This window comes from Solanum stenotomum, chromosome 12, assembly GCF_019186545.1.
Source record: "Solanum stenotomum isolate F172 chromosome 12, ASM1918654v1, whole genome shotgun sequence".
Classification (NCBI taxonomy): domain Eukaryota; kingdom Viridiplantae; phylum Streptophyta; class Magnoliopsida; order Solanales; family Solanaceae; genus Solanum; species Solanum stenotomum.
In genome coordinates, this window is record NC_064293.1 from 27,843,454 (window position 1) to 27,861,430 (window position 17,977).

The 17,977-nt window shown below is 32.2% G+C and overlaps 2 protein-coding genes across 4 annotated transcripts; one reads left to right on the forward strand and one right to left on the reverse strand.

The window, feature by feature from the left end:
* The first annotated feature begins 1,900 nt into the window (after positions 1-1,900).
* On the forward strand, positions 1,901-4,277 carry LOC125848158 (glucan endo-1,3-beta-glucosidase 14). The gene is made up of 3 exons (XM_049527974.1): positions 1,901-2,016; positions 2,143-3,200; positions 3,736-4,277. The coding sequence occupies exons 1-3, from the start codon at positions 1,944-1,946 to the stop codon at positions 3,811-3,813; spliced, it is 1,209 nt and encodes a 402-aa protein (XP_049383931.1). The 5' UTR covers positions 1,901-1,943; the 3' UTR covers positions 3,814-4,277.
* A 4,842-nt stretch (positions 4,278-9,119) lies between these two features.
* LOC125847836 (uncharacterized) lies at positions 9,120-17,393 on the reverse strand. Of its 3 annotated transcripts, none has more exons than XM_049527543.1 (11): positions 17,270-17,393; positions 14,104-14,220; positions 13,966-14,024; positions 13,760-13,825; positions 13,521-13,628; positions 12,504-12,570; positions 12,156-12,240; positions 11,133-11,293; positions 10,448-10,549; positions 9,650-9,872; positions 9,120-9,410 (listed from the first exon to the last, which is right to left on the reverse strand). In XM_049527543.1, exons 1-11 carry the CDS (start codon positions 17,306-17,308, stop codon positions 9,277-9,279), a joined length of 1,161 nt encoding a protein of 386 aa, XP_049383500.1. In that variant the 5' UTR covers positions 17,309-17,393; the 3' UTR covers positions 9,120-9,276. The 3 variants fall into 3 exon arrangements, with proteins under 3 accessions (XP_049383500.1, XP_049383499.1, XP_049383501.1); XM_049527542.1 differs by having other exon boundaries at positions 14,104-14,226; XM_049527544.1 differs by having other exon boundaries at positions 13,966-14,002; positions 14,103-14,220; positions 17,270-17,323.
* Positions 17,394-17,977: the final 584 nt, after the last annotated feature.

Genomic DNA, 17,977 nt, shown 5'->3' on the forward strand with positions numbered 1-17,977 from the left:
TCACTCTTCTTACTTGAATTTGTATAATTCCATAACCCAAATGCATATTTTGGATCTTGTTATCTGCTTTTACTAAAGTGTTTTAGGAGGGTAAAAAGTAATCTTCGATTGGTAATGGTGAGAAAAGAACCAAAAAATGAATTTCGTAGTTTAATTTGCACAATTGAATTTCCTTAATGAAGAAATCCTCTAAAGAGAGGAAGGTTGTTTCATGCAAAAAAAAAGAAGAAAAGATTGAAGAGAGAGAACTGCTAACTAGAGTTTATATTATTTAACCATGATTTAAAGGCTGCTTTATTTAAATAAATATGAATCATTAGATTTTAAAATTGACAAATGTCATTAAATTAAATATGCACTGGACCAACGGGAGAGATTAGTATACTGGAGAGGAGCCTCTTCCGAAAAATATATACAATGAAAAAGTGAGACGTCTTGCGTAAGTAAATCACTAGAATTGTCAAATTAAGGATTCAAGAAGATACACATAATTTACGGCAAAAACTTATCAGAGTTCAATGTTTATATCAAATCAATAACGACATTAACATACACAATTATTATTTCTTTATTGTTGTTAGTCAGTGTAGAGTTTTATTTAATAATAATAAATTGAATTTGATTTGGTATAAATTATTTTATTATAATAACAATTGACATTTAAATCTTATTTAGATTGTTATTGACCAAAAACAATGCATATATAAAATCACACTTTTCATAAAGAAGGGAAATCTTTTTAATGATGGAAATCTTTATTCGTATAATTTTCTCTGATACTATATTAAAGTATCAAATATTCGGTGAAAATCGCTAGACCTATTATTAATAGTTAATACATAAAAAATTAATCCAAGAAAAAAATAACTTTTACCATAAGATATGTATATTAAAGAGAGTTCTGACGATTTATACATGCATAATGCATAAAATTTAAATTCATCATCTAAAATATTCTTTTTTTCATGGAACAACATAACCATATACCATAATTCTAGATTCACCACCTCATGGATCGAGATTAGACAAACAACTTTTCCGAAATATGAATTCTTGATAGATTTTACTTCATTTGTCCCTAATTACTTGTCCACTTTTGAATTGACACACTAATTAAAAAAACAATTAATGATATAATGAGTTTGCCATTTTACCCCTATTAATTATGAAGTGGATGAAAAGTTCTATATTTTTTAAAGTAATTAATCATTTAATTGAGGGTATAATAGGTAAAAAAAAAAAATTGTCCTTTCTTGATTTGTCAAAATAGACAAGTAATTAGGGACAACTATGAAAAGAAAAATGGACAAGTAATTAGAGACAAAGGGAGTACTTAACAAACATCCAAATTAGGTCAAATATTTGAGATTGCTTATATATATATATTTTTTCATTCGGTGTCCGATATCTATATTAAAGTCCGAATCAAAGGGAAATTGCTACATACCAAGGATTTTTTCATATCTAGAACTCGAATCTAAAACCTCTGATTAAGAAAGAAGCAGTCTCATCCGACGCACCACACATTCAGTTAGTGCCAAATAAATAAAATAATGAATGTAGTTGTTTTCTTTTGAATGAAGAAAGGGGGTATACTTGTCAAGGGGACTAAGGGTGACCTCTTTGAAAAGACAACAAATATGGGAAATACTGGTTAAACCCAAAAGAACCTATGAGTGAAGAAAAATAAGATGACGAGACAAAGTCATTCAAAAACTTGTCTACAATTAATAAGAAAACCAAAAGCAACTTATAATATTTTGCCCCCCAAAAATAATAATTATTACTAAATAAAAACCATATTGTATATATATTAATTCAAACAAGTAAAGAAAAGAATTGTCAAACATAGATGCCTATATATACTTCCCTTCATATTTCTTTCTTCCCTCCCCTCAATTCCCTCTCTCTCTTCTCTTCTAAAAAAAAAATCAATCAACAATATGGATTCCCCTTTGAGATCAACAACTTCATTGTTTCAAATTCTTGTAACATTCTTTCTCCTATTCTTTTTAGGTAAGTACTTCTTTGAAATTTATCTGATTGGAAACGTAACGTAAAGTCCATTGAAAATTTATGTTTTTTAATAGTGCTTATATATAGATATGTCTTGTTAATAATATTGTGAATTGTATGGAACAGGTTTGAATATGTTTAAAGAAGTAGAATCACTTGGGATTAACTATGGTCAAGTTGCAAACAATTTACCACCACCAGAAAAAGTCCTTCAACTTTTGCATGCTCTAAAGATAACAAAGGCAAGAATATATGACACAAATCCTCAAGTGTTGACAACATTTGCCAATACAAACATAGAGCTAATTGTTACAGTAGAGAATCAAATGTTAGCTACATTATGTGATCAACAACAAGCACTTCAATGGGTAACTAGCCACATTAGGCCATATTTTCCAGCCACAAACATCACGGGGATCGCGGTAGGCAATGAGATATTTACAGATGAAAACATGTCCTTAATGACATATCTTGTCCCAGCCATGGTTAGCATTCATACAGCACTTGTGAAAACAGGACTCAGCCAATACATACAAGTCTCATCCCCTAATTCCCTTGCAGTTTTAGCCAATTCTTATCCACCATCAGCTGGTAGTTTTAGGACTGACCTAAATGAAATAATGCAACAATTTTTGCAATTTTTAGCCACTACAAAATCACCTTTTTGGATTAATGCTTATCCTTACTTTGCTTATAAAGACAATCCAAATAAAATATCATTAGATTATGTGTTGTTCAATTCAAATGAAGGGATGATTGATCCATACACAAAGTTACATTATGACAACATGTTGTATGCACAAGTTGATGCTGCTTTATTTGCAATTGCAAGAATGGGATTTAATGGGCTAGAAGTTAAAATATCTGAAACAGGATGGCCATCAAAAGGTGATACAAATGAAATTGGTGCTACATTACAAAATGCAGCAATTTACAATAGGAATATTTTGAGAAGACAATTGCTTAATGAAGGGACCCCATTAAGGCCAAATGTTAGATTGGATATTTATTTGTTTGCTTTGTTTAATGAAGACATGAAACCTGGCCCAACTTCAGAGAGAAATTATGGATTATTTCAACCTGATGGAACTATGGCTTATAATGTGGGATTATTATCAACAACTTCTTCAAATACAGAGCCAGCATCAGCTTCAATTTCTCTTGCTTCCTCTGCCCCTCCTATGGTAAGAAAAACATACTACTTTAAATTTATATATTCACAGACTAATATGAGTTCTGGTAGAATGGTTGAGATCCCTCCATCATTAATCAGAGGTCTCTCGTGTTTGAACCACTGAAAATGGAAAAAATCTTATTGAGAGAGTCGCCCTAAGAGGTGCCAACGCAAGTCTATTGAAAAATAGTCATGATGGATTGTGGTGGGATGATTGAGATTCCTCCACCATTAATCAAATGTCTCGTGTTCGAGCCACTGAAATGAAAAAAATCTTGTTGAGAGAGTCACCCCTCAGAGAATCAAATTGGGTCCCAATGCAAGTTTATTGAAAAATAGCTCGTAGCTAACATGAATTTTTTTGACAATTTATTGTTAAATAGGATTATGACAACTTCTTGCTATTTAGCGATAGAAGTTATTGGTCGCTATTTTTTTTTAGTGATTAGAGTAAATCGCTATTAAATAGCCATACGTATCGTAAATTTTTTTTTTTTATTATTATTTATGTGGTGTTATTATTGAACAATGTTATTTTGAAACAGGTGAAAAGAATGGGATATCAAAGCTTGGTGAATTGGATGATGATGTTTGTGTATTTTTGGTGGCTATGCAAGTGTTAAATGAGATGAAGGCATGCAACATTAAGGCAAATTAGGGGAAGTACTTGGCTGTAAATACATTGGCAAGTCTTCTCTATAAGATAGAAGAATACAAATAGTAACTCCGAAAAGGCATAATACATAGACAGACATTTAAATTTGTCGAAAATATTCATTTAGATATTTCAATTGAGACAACGACCTATCGGCCATTGGACATATGTGCATTCATCGTCAAGAATGGAGCTCACAACAGGTAATTAGCACGCACAGACTATGAGACATGATAAGAAGCTTTTCTTGTAATATTTTTTTAAGGAACGATCTACTTAATTTCTTGTTTCATAGAAAAAGTATGTATATATAGTTAATGTCATTTATTGTACAATATTCGCGATTGATGTATCGCAAAATTAAGTAGCTCATGATTCTTTGCTAGGGAATTGACAAAATTATCAGTTTGTTAATTACTATGTCTCATTGTGTGCAGAGGATTTTAGATGAAATATAATCTTTTAACATTTGTAATATTTGTATCTGTAATGTTCATTGTTCATGATATATAAAATAGGCTTAAGTCATCTGTGACCCCTTAAAGTTGTCCGTATAATTTATTTTGACACTTCAACAAACCTTGTTTCCTATTAGACACTTCAACCTTACAAAAATAAATACCTATTGAACATTTTTCTGACACTTAGTCAAAAACGAAAGTGCGTGTAATACACATGCATATGATGTGGCAAAATAGCAAATCAAATGAAAACACGCGGCATTTTATTTTCAAATAATTATAAAAATAAATTTTAAATATAAACAAGTCAAAATCTTAAAGGAAAAGACTTTAAACTTAAAAAAAAAAAAACTAAAAAAAGGAAAGAAATTATACACCCCTCACCCACCCCCGCATCCCACCCAATCGCAAGCCTCTCCTTTTCTTCTCTTTCTCTAACAGTTTCACCATTGTTAATTCTCCATTTAGAAAAATTAGAGGTTTAAACATATATTACGTATAAATTTATCATTTTTTTTATGCCTTTTTTCTTATTTCCATTTAAATTGATAGTGTTTTCTTAAAAGATCCATTCTTCCTTTGTTTATTTTGATTTCAAATTTGTTTTTTGTTTTTTCTATTTCTACTTCGGTTTGTAAGGAAGAAGGGGTGTGGGTCAAGGTGGTGTGTGGCGGGAGAGAGAAAATATTTGAATAATGATCTTCATTTTTTCCGACAAAGAAGATGTAGATGGTTTCCATTTTTTCCGGTAAATAAGACATCTCCATTTTTCTGATAAAAGATTGTGGATGGTGATCTCCATACGAAAGTAGACAATGATAAGAATATTTTTTTAAAAAAAAAATTGTAAAAAAAAAAGGCCATGGAATTGTGAAGAAAAATGGTTGCAGCAGGTGTATGGTCTTGAAAGAGAAGAAAAATAAAAAGATTGTTATTGTTAAAAAAAATAATGAGAAAAAAAAGAAGAAAAGATTGAAAAGGAAAAGGGAAAATGTTAAAATATTAATTTCACGCGTTCATTAAGATGTGAATCACATTTTTTGTGCCATGTGTGCAAAAAGTGTCTAAATGGTTCAAATTTGAGTGGATAGAAGTGTTTAATAGGTACTTGTCCTAGTTNATTATAAAAATAAATTTTAAATATAAACAAGTCAAAATCTTAAAGGAAAAGACTTTAAACTTAAAAAAAAAAAAAAAAAAAACTAAAAAAAGGAAAGAAATTATACACCCCTCACCCACCCCCACACCCCACCCAATCGCAAGCCTCTCCTTTTCTTTTCTTTCTCTAACAGTTCCACCATTGTTAATTCTCCATTTAGAAAATTAGAGGTTTAAACATATATTATGTATAAATTTATCATTTTTTTTATGCCTTCTTTCTTATTTCCATTTAAATTGATAGTGTTTTCTTAAAAGATTCATTCTTCCTTTGTTTATTTTGATTTCAAATTTGTTTTTTGTTTTTTATAATTTCTACTTCAGTTTGTAAGGAAGAAGGGGTGTGGGCCAAGGTGGTTTGTGGCGGGAGAGAGAAAATATTTGAATAATGATCTTCATTTTTTCCAATAAAGAAGATGTAGATGGTTTCCATTTTTTCCGGTAAATAAGACATCTCCATTTTTCTGATAAAAGATTGTGGATGGTGATCTCCATACGAAAGTAGACAATGATAAGAATATTTTTTTAAAAAAAAAATTGTAAAAAAAAAAGGCCATGGAATTGTGAAGAAAAATGGTTGCAGCAGGTGTATGGTCTTGAAAGAGAAGAAAAATAAAAAGATTGTTATTGTTAAAAAAAATAATGAGAAAAAAAAGAAGAAAAGATTGAAAAGGAAAAGGGAAAATGTTAAAATATTAATTTCACGCGCTCATTAAGATGTGAATCATATTTTTTGTGCCATGTGTGCAAAAAGTGTCTAAATGGTTCAAATTCTAGTGGATAGAAGTGTTTAATAGGTACTTGTCCTAGTTGAGGTATCTAAGCGAATTATGCGGACAATTTTGCGAGGCTGTAGATGACTTAAGCCTATAAAATAACATACAAGTGTGAAATAAAGATTACATCTTTGGCGTGGATTCCATAGTACCATTCACACATGTGTTTATATTATAGTACCATTATTTTTCTCCTACTTTTGTATAATTTCTTAATTTTATTATAATTATTTCATGTTTCATTTGCTTCAATCATCCTGTTATCTATTTTTGTCACCGTTCTTTTCCTCATTATTTTTTACATGAGAGGAGGGCTTCTCTGCATACATATTCTGCTCGTCAACCCCCACTTATGAAATTTCACTATGCAGAACGTGGTATGTTGTTGAAGTCGGTTCTAGCCTTCTTTGTTTTCTTTTCCATTTCCTCTTCTTTTTTTTATATACTAAATTAAAAATATAATGCGACAAAATTAAAGGGAGAAAAAGGATACCTTTATATTTTCCTTTCAAATTTTTTAAATATATATAATCTGCTAGATAGGGCAACCTTTATTCCCTGGGCATATAAACCGTCAGCATAGTGCATATCTGCCATCCTTTTCTTAAAGGTGCTTTAATATATTTTTTCACTGTTAAGATATGAAGCAAATTTATTAATAAATTTGTATATCTTATAATATATGTTCTTTTCACATAAAAGAACTATAAAACTATGTGATCTATTTGGTATCACCTAACATGATGCACATGAAGCCCACATCAAGTTTTTTAGACAATTTAAAACATCACAAAAATTAAAAATTAAAATAGGGAATTAAAAAATAAGAATCATTCTATGGATCATTCGATGAAAAAGAGAATATATTTAACAAACATTGGTGAAATTCTCAAGTGATTCCGTCAGTGTGCAAAATTTTATAAAAATAAAAGGTATAGAAAATGCATTGTCTTGTTACTCTTGAATCCCATATAATAAATACAAATATTAAAATATTTTCATAAATTACATTTTTAAAATTAACCATGAGCAAAAACTGTTTTTTTAATCACATCTTCCAAAACTAGCGCATCTTCGTCATGATTGTAACCTTCATTTGCAAAAAATTAAAGTCAATTACATACAATTTTTTCGACCTTCATTTACAAGTAAGCCAGTATATACAATTTTTTTTACCTTCATTTGCAAGAAAGTCAGTACATGCAAATTTTTTTTATCTGATCAATATATCCAATCGTATGTATGATCGATATATATTAGCATTTTGTTAGCTTCCAACAAGTATTTGTAATCTTTAAAATAGATCTAAGAGGGTGGTACTATATGTCCTCTCTTTGAGTCAAACTAAATAACAAGAACAAATAGTATGTTTTCACTTCTAATTTTTCGTATTTCATCTATCATTAAGATGTATATATTATCTCCACCATGATCTAACACAATGCACATGGTATCCAACACTAGATTAAAAGGAAAATAGAAAAAATATAAAAGGTTGACGATTGGAGCAAATTAAAGTTGTAACATGGAATTTCTTTTTATCTTGGTGCAACATTCTAGCCAGAAAACAAGTACACAAATGAGGTTGCATTGGTTACTTTATTGCAAGCAAACAAAATAGTCATAGTCGGAAAGTTGCCTAAGATACCCCATTACCACGTAGGTCATCATGTGCATTTGCCGTCTTTGATGATATATAATATAGCTATTGAAACTAGAGTTGGCAATTAGGAGATCCCCTTTTCATCTTAATATAAACTTTCAAATACATCATCATATCCTTCAAGAAAATTATATATATTTCCATTTTCTTTTGGAACTTAGAATATTCCAACATTGTCTTCTAATTACACAAATCAATTGATTATAATAACTCCAAATTAAACGTCTTTAATTTTTGCCCTCTAGATGAGTTGATCTTTAGTTTTTGTCTTACAGCAATCAAACTTATGTTTAGTAGACATAACTTGTGGGTATTGTAATACGAAAAATATAGTCCTACGGAAAAAGTTGTTTTTCACGAGGAGTGTAAATTAAAGACAAACAAAATAGGGGGGAAAGAGCAAACGATCCACTCCAAGTGCGGACTAAAATTTGAAAGTTATGAGTTTTTGTACGACAATTTCAAACTATTTTGCAATAATAATTTGGATTCCCAGACATTTTTTTCAATAAATATTTAATAAAAACCTGTATGCAACGTTTGAACAAAAATCATTAAATTCGGGTAAACTCACATGCTACACTATAGAGCCACTCTTGATAGTAGCTTCTTTTTTTTTTTTTAATTGGGGGTGGGGGGATGGAGAATGGGAAAAGGAATTACAATGTGAAAAATCGAACCTCACCAACAAGGTGGAGTTTAGGTAGCCAACTAACTAAGCTACTAAAAGTCCCCTCTCTATAGTTGCATACTCTTAATAGTAGGTAAAAAATTCTTTAATGACAACTTGTAGTAGACCTTTTTTTATTTTCACATTCATGTAATGCTTAGTAAAGATCTAACCTTGTAGAAGACTAGACTAGAAGTGTTTTCCCCCAAAAAGTATGACTTCCTCCTAGTGCTTGATAAATTGCATGAAATGATGTTTGCATTACAAATTGTGAACTTGTGTTGAAATACATGCTTAAGCCCTTATGAAAAGAATGAAATCAAAGTAAAATTTACAAGATATTTACACATGACTATGATGTTAAGGCAAAATGGGACAACGACTACGATGATATGATTTGGGAGGAAATGTAGAGACAACATGTGGTAATAATACGAGCATTTTTAAATACTCATTACGATAGATAGGAGAAACATAATAAGCCTAAAAAGAAAGAAAGAACGATGTTTCCAGTTGTGAAAGAACATAATCCATAGAAGAAAAACATGAATGATAATTGAGCACACTAAAGCTAAATTGCTCAAAACACAAGAGAGTCATACATTTTACAAACACAGGTTTTAAAAACTTAACATCTGTGTTGGCACATTGCTGAATAGATCAGAGGACAACAGCAGAAATGAGAGGATACATCGGGGTGCCTTCACTGGAGAGCATGGCTGCCATAATCTGAATTGAACTTATCGTACCTAGGTGCATTGAGGTGTGCAGATGGTCTGGTGTTCTTCAGTGCCATCTCGATATCTGTCACAGTTATTGGTCCAACATTGGGCAACTCTGCAAGAATACAGGAGTTCAGTACAAACAAATGAGATTGCGGACCTAAGGAAGTGCATGTGGCAGTATTGAGAAATAACCGGATAGCCTAGTAGGATGTGATAGGAAGAAGGGCTATAATATAATAAGCATATACACAATTACTGCAGTAGAAAACCAGAAAGACGAAGACCCTATTTCCCGACATATAATTGTTACCCCTCTCAACCCAACAAAGTAGTGGATCAAATATAGCATACCATCCTCAGGCACCAATTCTTCCCTCTTATCAAGTTCTGCCATTAGACGTCGTAATGGTTGCATGGCAGCCTCCTTGCATAATAGCCGAATATCAGAACCGGAAAAGCCTTTTGTCTTTTCTACCAATAAATCATATGGAAGTGGCGCCTCTTCACGAAGGGATGGTAGTAATTCCTCAAACATCCCGCACCTTGCTTCTGCTTCCGGAAGGGGCACAAGGATCTACAATTACAGTCAAAAAGTGAGTGAAATAGTTACAAGCTCGACTTACGACCTCAGGTGAGGTATCTACTAGTGAATAAGACCAGACTAAGTCTGACTGCGTCCTCTTCTTTTTTCAGCCAAGTCTTGTAACTCATTAAGCGATAGTCAGCATGAAATAAAAAGTTTACCCACCCAGCCACTCCCATCCTTTTAAAAACAAAAACTAGAGGGAAATTACTATAAAGATCCAATATGTAATAATTCAACTAAAAGATGAAAGATCATTTAACAACCAGACATGCAAAGGGAAAGCATTTATGGGAATCAGCCCATGGAACTCTAAGCTAAAGTCCCAAACCCGTACTTGACTATCTGGATCAATATTTATTGGCTTCAAATTTCACATGTTGTCGCTATCCACTTAAACAATTAAATGTTTGACATGATTTACGGAGATAATAATAAAGAAATGGGAACATTGTGAAGCAAAAAGTAACTGAAAAATAAAATATACTTCTTCTCTAATTCATTTCTTTCTCGCAAATAGTCTTTTTATCATGAAAAGTATGTTTCAAGCCCACACGAAAGCTTACCCGCTTCTCAAGACGTCGGAGCATTGCTGCATCCAGTTCCCAGGGAAGATTTGTTGCCGCCAGAACAAAGACAAGTTCATCTGTCCGATTCAAACCGTCCATCTGCAGTGTATTTCAACCATTACATATTTTGTAACAGGAAGAAAAAAGCAAGATCTGACATAAAGCATATTGTACAAGTTTATGGCTTACTTTTATCTCTATTATAATTTTGTTTAGAACAATTTGTCCTGATCCTGCATGATTATTAGCTAAGTCTAAAAGATGAGTCAAAACAGTTACTTAGTTTTTACTTAACGGCATCAAGTTTCCTATCATCTCAAGTGTCAAGTGACTTTCCTCTGTTTAAGTCCCAACGGATACCCTACTCAGTCGATTTACTTCTCACCGACTGTGTAACAACACATAATTCAAATTTGATAGAGCATGCCAAAATCAGTTTGAGAACTTTCTAGAGTAACAGCGATATCAAAGATAAAATAATCCGGATTACAATTTTTAAGCTTAGTAGTTCAGAAGGGTGTTAACCAGCTGAAATTCCAAACTTGCAAATTTCACAAGAAGGTTCAGCTACTGTAACAAGCTTATTATTGTTTGAGAAATGAAGTGTAGGCTTTTGACTTATTACGTGCAAAAGCATAACTAATCACATGTCATTCATGCACTTCCAAGTATCAAGCTTCACCTGTATGAGCAGTTCTGTTTTTAAACGCCTACTAGATTCATGCTCACTGCGCGCTTCCCCACGTTGACTGATAATGGCATCAATTTCATCGAGAAAGATGGTTGAAGGTGCATGATGCCTGGCGAGCTCGAATAACACTTTGATCAATTTTTCAGAATCACCTGTATCACACAAGTAACTTCTAAAGAGTAAACAACACAAAACCTGAAGAACTTTTGTCAACAGAAGGTGTCTAATACTTTATTCATCTAGAAGCTGATGAGACACACTGGAATGATCTTGTTTGAGTTAGATGTTTGACATTCTAGAAACATTGTTTTAACATTGCAACAGAAAAAGATAAATAAAAAAGGCAGGCGTTGACAACCAAAGACAGAAATCATTACTTCTGATGTGTGCAGAAAATCTGAACTGGACCCCAAAAACCCCTTGCCTAACATACAGATGTCTTATTAAGTCAGCCACATTATGGGCTAGCTTCTGTCAAAGTTGACAACACATAAAAGAGCTGTTTGGACCTTAATGCAAACAAATACAACTACGACCACAGCAAATAATGCATAATAATTCTCGTTGGCGTTGCTTACTTTGTTCTAGAAATTTCATAAATCATGAGAAGTCACAATATTACATCATTCCACTAGATTAAAAGGAAAAATATAGCGAAGCTTTATAAGGAAAGAAATAGATCAAGCTGAAACAACAGCGAAACATTTGAGAATGACCATCAGTGCACAAACCAAGCTAGAATGTATTTCTTAATTTCAAATTGGATGGTGTTTACTTTTGGTTGACTAACATCATTAAAAATTAATTAATAGAATGGTGATATCAGTCCTTCTACAGTGCTCTTTTAATATCATTCAAGCTTGGCGTTATTGTCCTCTTTTAAAAGATGTTTGAGTGAAAATCCACGTCAACCCCGTAATCTTCATAGATTTGTGTTTGCCAAATGAAAACACTCAAGCTGATAAATACAAAAGAGTAAAGACCATTATAGTATATTGCAGAGGGAAAACATACCACGCCATTTGCTGACAACTGATGATGCTGAGATATTGAAAAATGTGGTATTGCATTCAGTTGCAACTGCCTTCGCAAGCATGGTCTACAAATTAACAGAATAAAAGTTCAACAAGATAAATAGATATTATATAACATCAAAAACAACCTATATAGTTGGCCTCCTCTCATATCAAGTTATTAAGCTTTATGTGTTCAATTTTTTTTGCTATAACATGTGTTCAGAATATGAAACTGGACAGATCATCACTAAAAGTACCAACTGAAGGAAACCAATGACACATAGTTAAGGATACATAATGTGATTAAAAAGAACATTTTGCACAGTAAAAAAGAAAGATTACACACCTTTCCTGTTCCGGGAGGGCCAAAAAGGAGGATACCTTTCCAAGGAGTTAGAAGACCTTTAAAATACCTAGAAGAAGAGAGAAAAAGGTATATTGGTTCAGTAATAAAGATTACAAATATCGCACCCAAGGGTGTGAATTAGTGGTCGATAAAGTTCGTTGAGAACCATAAGGTCTTAGGTTCAATTCCCAAATTCCCAGCAGACACAAAAACATTAGTTGAATTCCCCTCTGTCCAAGCCTTGGTGGATAGAGTTACCCGATCCAGTACCTGTGTTAGTGGGAGATAGCAGGTACCCATGGAATTGCTCAAGGTGCACATTAGTTGTCCCAGACACCATGATTATAAATAAAAATATGAACTCCAAATATCATGTTCACTCAAAAAGAAAAAGTCAATGAAAAATTACATGTAGAACGTCAGAAGACATTATTGGATTGGATATTGACACTAATTATTTTGTTCTTTAGCTTGCACCACAAGCATACAAGGGATTTTATTTTTTAACTGAGAAATACTCTCACCTGAGGGTCAGTGGCTCACGGTACGAAACTTGGTGGCACAACAATATATAGATTATAACCTCTCTATCAGTGTTATCAAAGGCAAAAAGCAAACAAAAGCTCTAAGGTCTGTGGGGGCTTTAAGTGCAAAGCGCAAATAAAGCGTGGGCTTTAATGAAAAACGGCGCAAAGGGAGAAAAGATACAAACAAGACTAATAATTATAAACATGAATGACAAATATATGACCAAATAAATTGAAATTTTTTTATGATAAAGTGAAATATCAATTGTTTAGAGTCACTTCTTCAAAAGAGGCTCATTGGCAAGGAAAAGTTTGCCTTAGAACCTTGATGATGACACTGAAGTGCACATAAAGCGAGGCGAAGCGCATAACACGTTTTGAGCCTCGCTTCAGGGCTTAAGCACGCTTAAAGCGCGCCTTTAACTACACTGCTCTCTATTCAACTTGTTAGACAAACAACACATAACCAAGTAGTGTTTGCAAAACCTACTTTGGATATTTAATAGGCATGACAACTGCTTCTTTTAGTAGACGCTTGGCAGTCTCTAATCCTTTAATGCTCTCCCACTTAACATCTGGATTACCACGAAGAATATCCCTGGAAATGTAAAACAGACAAAATTTAGCAAAATTAGTTTCCAATCCTAAAAAATGACAGTGAGGGAGATAGAAACCAGGTCCAGTAAACAGCAATAGCCCACAGAGTTCAGATCATTTTGTCAACACTACCTGGTTAAGCTTTCTGCTAAAGTGCGCATTTCTGCAGACTCGAAAGGAGGAAGTAGAGATTTTTGCCTGAAAAATGAATCATTTAACTTGAGTGAACTTCTTCAGGAAGAGGTAGTAAAGCTTTGGCAGTTGAAAGTCCTTATATATATGAAATATCTCTGAGCAACAAAAAACAAAGTTTAAGGTCATTAAGTTTTGTGTCATACGGTTTTCCATCCACTCCGGCAGACTGAACTCCATTAGAGTGTGTTGAGCCTCCATTAGCCTGAATCAGAAGTAAAGATTAAGTGTGTCAGATTGTCAATTAGGATTTATGATCATCTTATTCTTCATACGCAAAATACCTGATTATACTGCTCGAAAATGGATAATTCTGCAGTGTTCCGCACAGATCCATTTCCATTTTGTACAGAATCACCATTCTCAGATGCATCTGGTGCAGGAACCTTCCTCCTCCCAAACTTAATCTCATAAAACAATTAAAAATCCTAAATATGGACACCAAAAACAAGTGTTGTATCTAAATACTCAATGTCCCTAACCCCTATTTAATTTATTCATTTCATCAAGACGCACATCCAACTAATAATTCATTCAGAAATTTGCAACTCATGTGAACAACAGCAACAACAAGGTTTAACAAACTATTCATGTTTACTCTGTTCGCCTCTCCATTAATTTCCTTTAGTTATTAGTAGAACTTCAATCAACTAAAGCCACTAACTAATGATTGTGTGTCTTCTTTTCTGCTCAGTTTGAAATTCTTTGGAAGACAATATTTTGACTTAAGGCGAGGATAAGAACAATCAGAAATCAGAAAAGTCTTAGCTTATTTTCCTCATCTATTCGAATTTTTCTTGGATGTTAGCACAAAGTTACAATTATCTATACATGAAAGAATCTACTCAAGGACAATCACATACTATATATTCTCTCTTTAAATTTTAGCACAAACAAAACAAGTTTACTCTTTTTCAACTTCAATAACAATTTATCGAGTTGCAGCTAGTTTCTTATTAATTTCCACACTTCTTTGAAGACCATAACTTTATTGTGATATAAAGTAACTACTCAAATCAAGACCTGTATAATGACAAAATGTCATATCTAAAACTATTAATTTGAACATTCAGTCACTAATCAAAAACAAGACGTAATTCCTTGCTTAAGAACTACATCTCAGTTCCCTTCCACACTTTCTGGAAAACAATAAGAAACATCATAATAAAGGACAAAAAGTGTTGGCTGATGCATCTGTTACTACTGCAATTTTTCTAGAATAATTAGTTGTTTAGTTGCAGGAAGAATCTAATATTTAATTTACAAAAATATTCAGTTTCTAAGTTGTAATGATAATCTAATACTTTTGTTGTAGGAGAAGTGCATTACTTTGTTATGTAGATATTTGAAACCCTATGATAAATGAAATTGAGACAATTTTTCATTCATATTTTTTCATCCTTACTGCTTGCATCTCTCTTCAAAAGATCAAAACAAAAAGCATCTCTCTTCAAAAGATCATAACAAAAAGGTATAAAATCAATTGGGTGATATCAACCTATTGTCAGAGCAATCTTTCCTGTCAGATATTTCCTAAACTAAATAGGCGTTTGGTTTGGGAGAATTCTCCACAAAGTAGATTTGAGATTCAAATTTTATAAATATAAAACTTGACCTATAAGTTATATTTACAATAAAATAAAATAATAATAATAATTATTATTATTTTAAATTTTGTGATGTCAAATTTTATAAATATAAAACTTGACCTGTAAGTTATATTTTACAAAAATAAATAAATTATTATTATTATTATTTTAAATTTCGTAAGATAAACAAAACTCATGGTCGACGTGAAGAGATTGTTTGTACCATGCCAGAGAACTTATCAAAGAATATCTAGTTACTATTATTGTTGATTTATTGGACTAGTGAATCATTGTAAAATTATGTATTTGAAAGTTCGTGATAACATATAATTGCAAATATTTAGTTATAAACGAAATATGGAGATATGTGATCGTGATAACATATAATTGCAAATATTTAGTTATAAACAAAACATGGAGATATGTGATTTATCAATTCAGTGCATTAGAATATTCTAATTCCTTGTTTATGAAATATGATTTGCACATTCCGTAAGATTGTATAAAGTTGAGAAAGTTTTGATAGTTTTCACAAATTACGTGGTTTTCATATTTATACGAAAAAATACAAACTCAAATATTCAAATTGCATGTCCAAATAAAATTTTAACTTAAAATCAATCAGAAATTAAAAAATATTAAATGCATGATAAGTGGTAGGCATAAACTAAAGAAAGTGGTGACATAATTCTTTCTAACTTATGTATCCATAATGGCATGTTCTCCTCGTTAGCTCCTACTAATTGCTCCACTAATCCTCAAATAATTATCCATTTTCTTGACATTTATTTGTGGAAGAAATCTTATACCTATATAAAGCATGTTTTCTTCCTTGTATTGTGTGTGCAAGAAAAAGTGGATGTATAGTATTATATTGTGTTTTGAGGTTAATGTAGTGAAAGAAAGAGTTGAGACAGAAAAAACATTCTAATGTCTCCAACTTAATACCACTCAAAAGAGAGAGATTTTACATTGAAGGAAGGTGTTCTACTGTTACTATCTTTCTTATTGGATGGTATGTTTTATGCACTGTTTTCCTCGCCTTTAACTTGGTTTTGGTGTACTTGAGCTGAGGGTCTTTCGGAAACAGCCTCTCTACCTCCACGAGGTAGTGGCAAGGTCTGCGTACACTCGACCCTCCCCAGACCCCACATAGTGGGATTTCACTGGGTATGTTGTTGTTGTTGTTGTTGAAGGTGTTCTACTGGCGATGTTTTGAACTATTCAACTAAATCCGGAGTTATTTGAGTTACATGATGTTGTTGGTTGTTTTTTCCTAGAGGGCACAAGTCAAGAGATATTCTACTGTTGGATTAGAGTAGATTATACCATAGTATACTAAAAAGAGAGGAAAATATCCGCACCTAGTTTAAATATATTTTTACATTTTATTTTCAACTGCAATTTATCATAAATTGTTGTAGGTACACTCTTTGTCAACTTCACTTCAGATCAGAATACAGACTGAAGAAAATGCCTCAATCGAAGCCAAAAATTTCACAAAACAAATCCAATAAATTTCTTTCGAAACTACAAATAAAAATCAAGTCACCAAACCACAAAAACCTCTTCATTTTATACTCTCAACCATCACTCCGAGCATGAATTGATACAATGTTCAGCACAAAAAAAATTCAGCAAAAGGCAGAGGAAAACGAACAAAATGTCAGTAAATAGAACTCAAAGTAAAGCTGAAAATGAAACAAAATCAAATTATAAAAAAATCTCAAACTAACACCACAAAATCTCTTCCTTTGATCTAACTATGACTCGAAAATCAAAATCAATCGAGTAAAGAGATCAGTCAAATAATTAACATCAAAACTGAAAATTCAAAAAGTTAAGTGCATTTGAAATTTACCGGAAATGTCCATCGAGTCAACGCAGGTTCGTCGGCCATTTGTTTGATCTTCCGATTTAAATTCCCGCAGAAAGAGAGAGAGAGAGAGAGAGAAGAAGTAGAGTATCTGTTCTCTCTCTTTCTCCGTCACATGTTCATTACTGTCATCATCTTGCACATATTTATCATTACACCCTCCACCCCAACTGCCACCCACTCACCTTGCTCTTTTAAATTACAGATTACACCTATGAGTTTGTCATTTCTGACACAAAGCTTCTTTACCTTTCATAATGTACAGATAACGCTTGCAAACTAATTTTTCTTATAAATTTTATTTTTAGTATCAAACTTAATTAAAACAAAGAAAAACATTGAAAAATTTATGTGGAACAGATCTATACTGGAAAGAGTAGAGTGGGTTGAAAATAAAAAGAAAATATTATATAGGGCGAAGCAGGGCGAATTAATACTCCTATCCCGCACCCGCCCTGCTCCATTACTATCCTTACAACCAAACAACCCCTTAAACTTAAATGAAAACTTTTCTACCTGAACTCATATCTCTCTTTCATTTTGATTGATATTCCATGAAAATAGATGATATTTTCTCACTTGTCTTTGTTTAAATTTGTTTTATCTTATTTCAATTTAACACAAAATTTAAGATTTTTCTTTTAAGTTTATAATCTTAAACTATAAATATATAAAATGTGCTAAACTATTTTA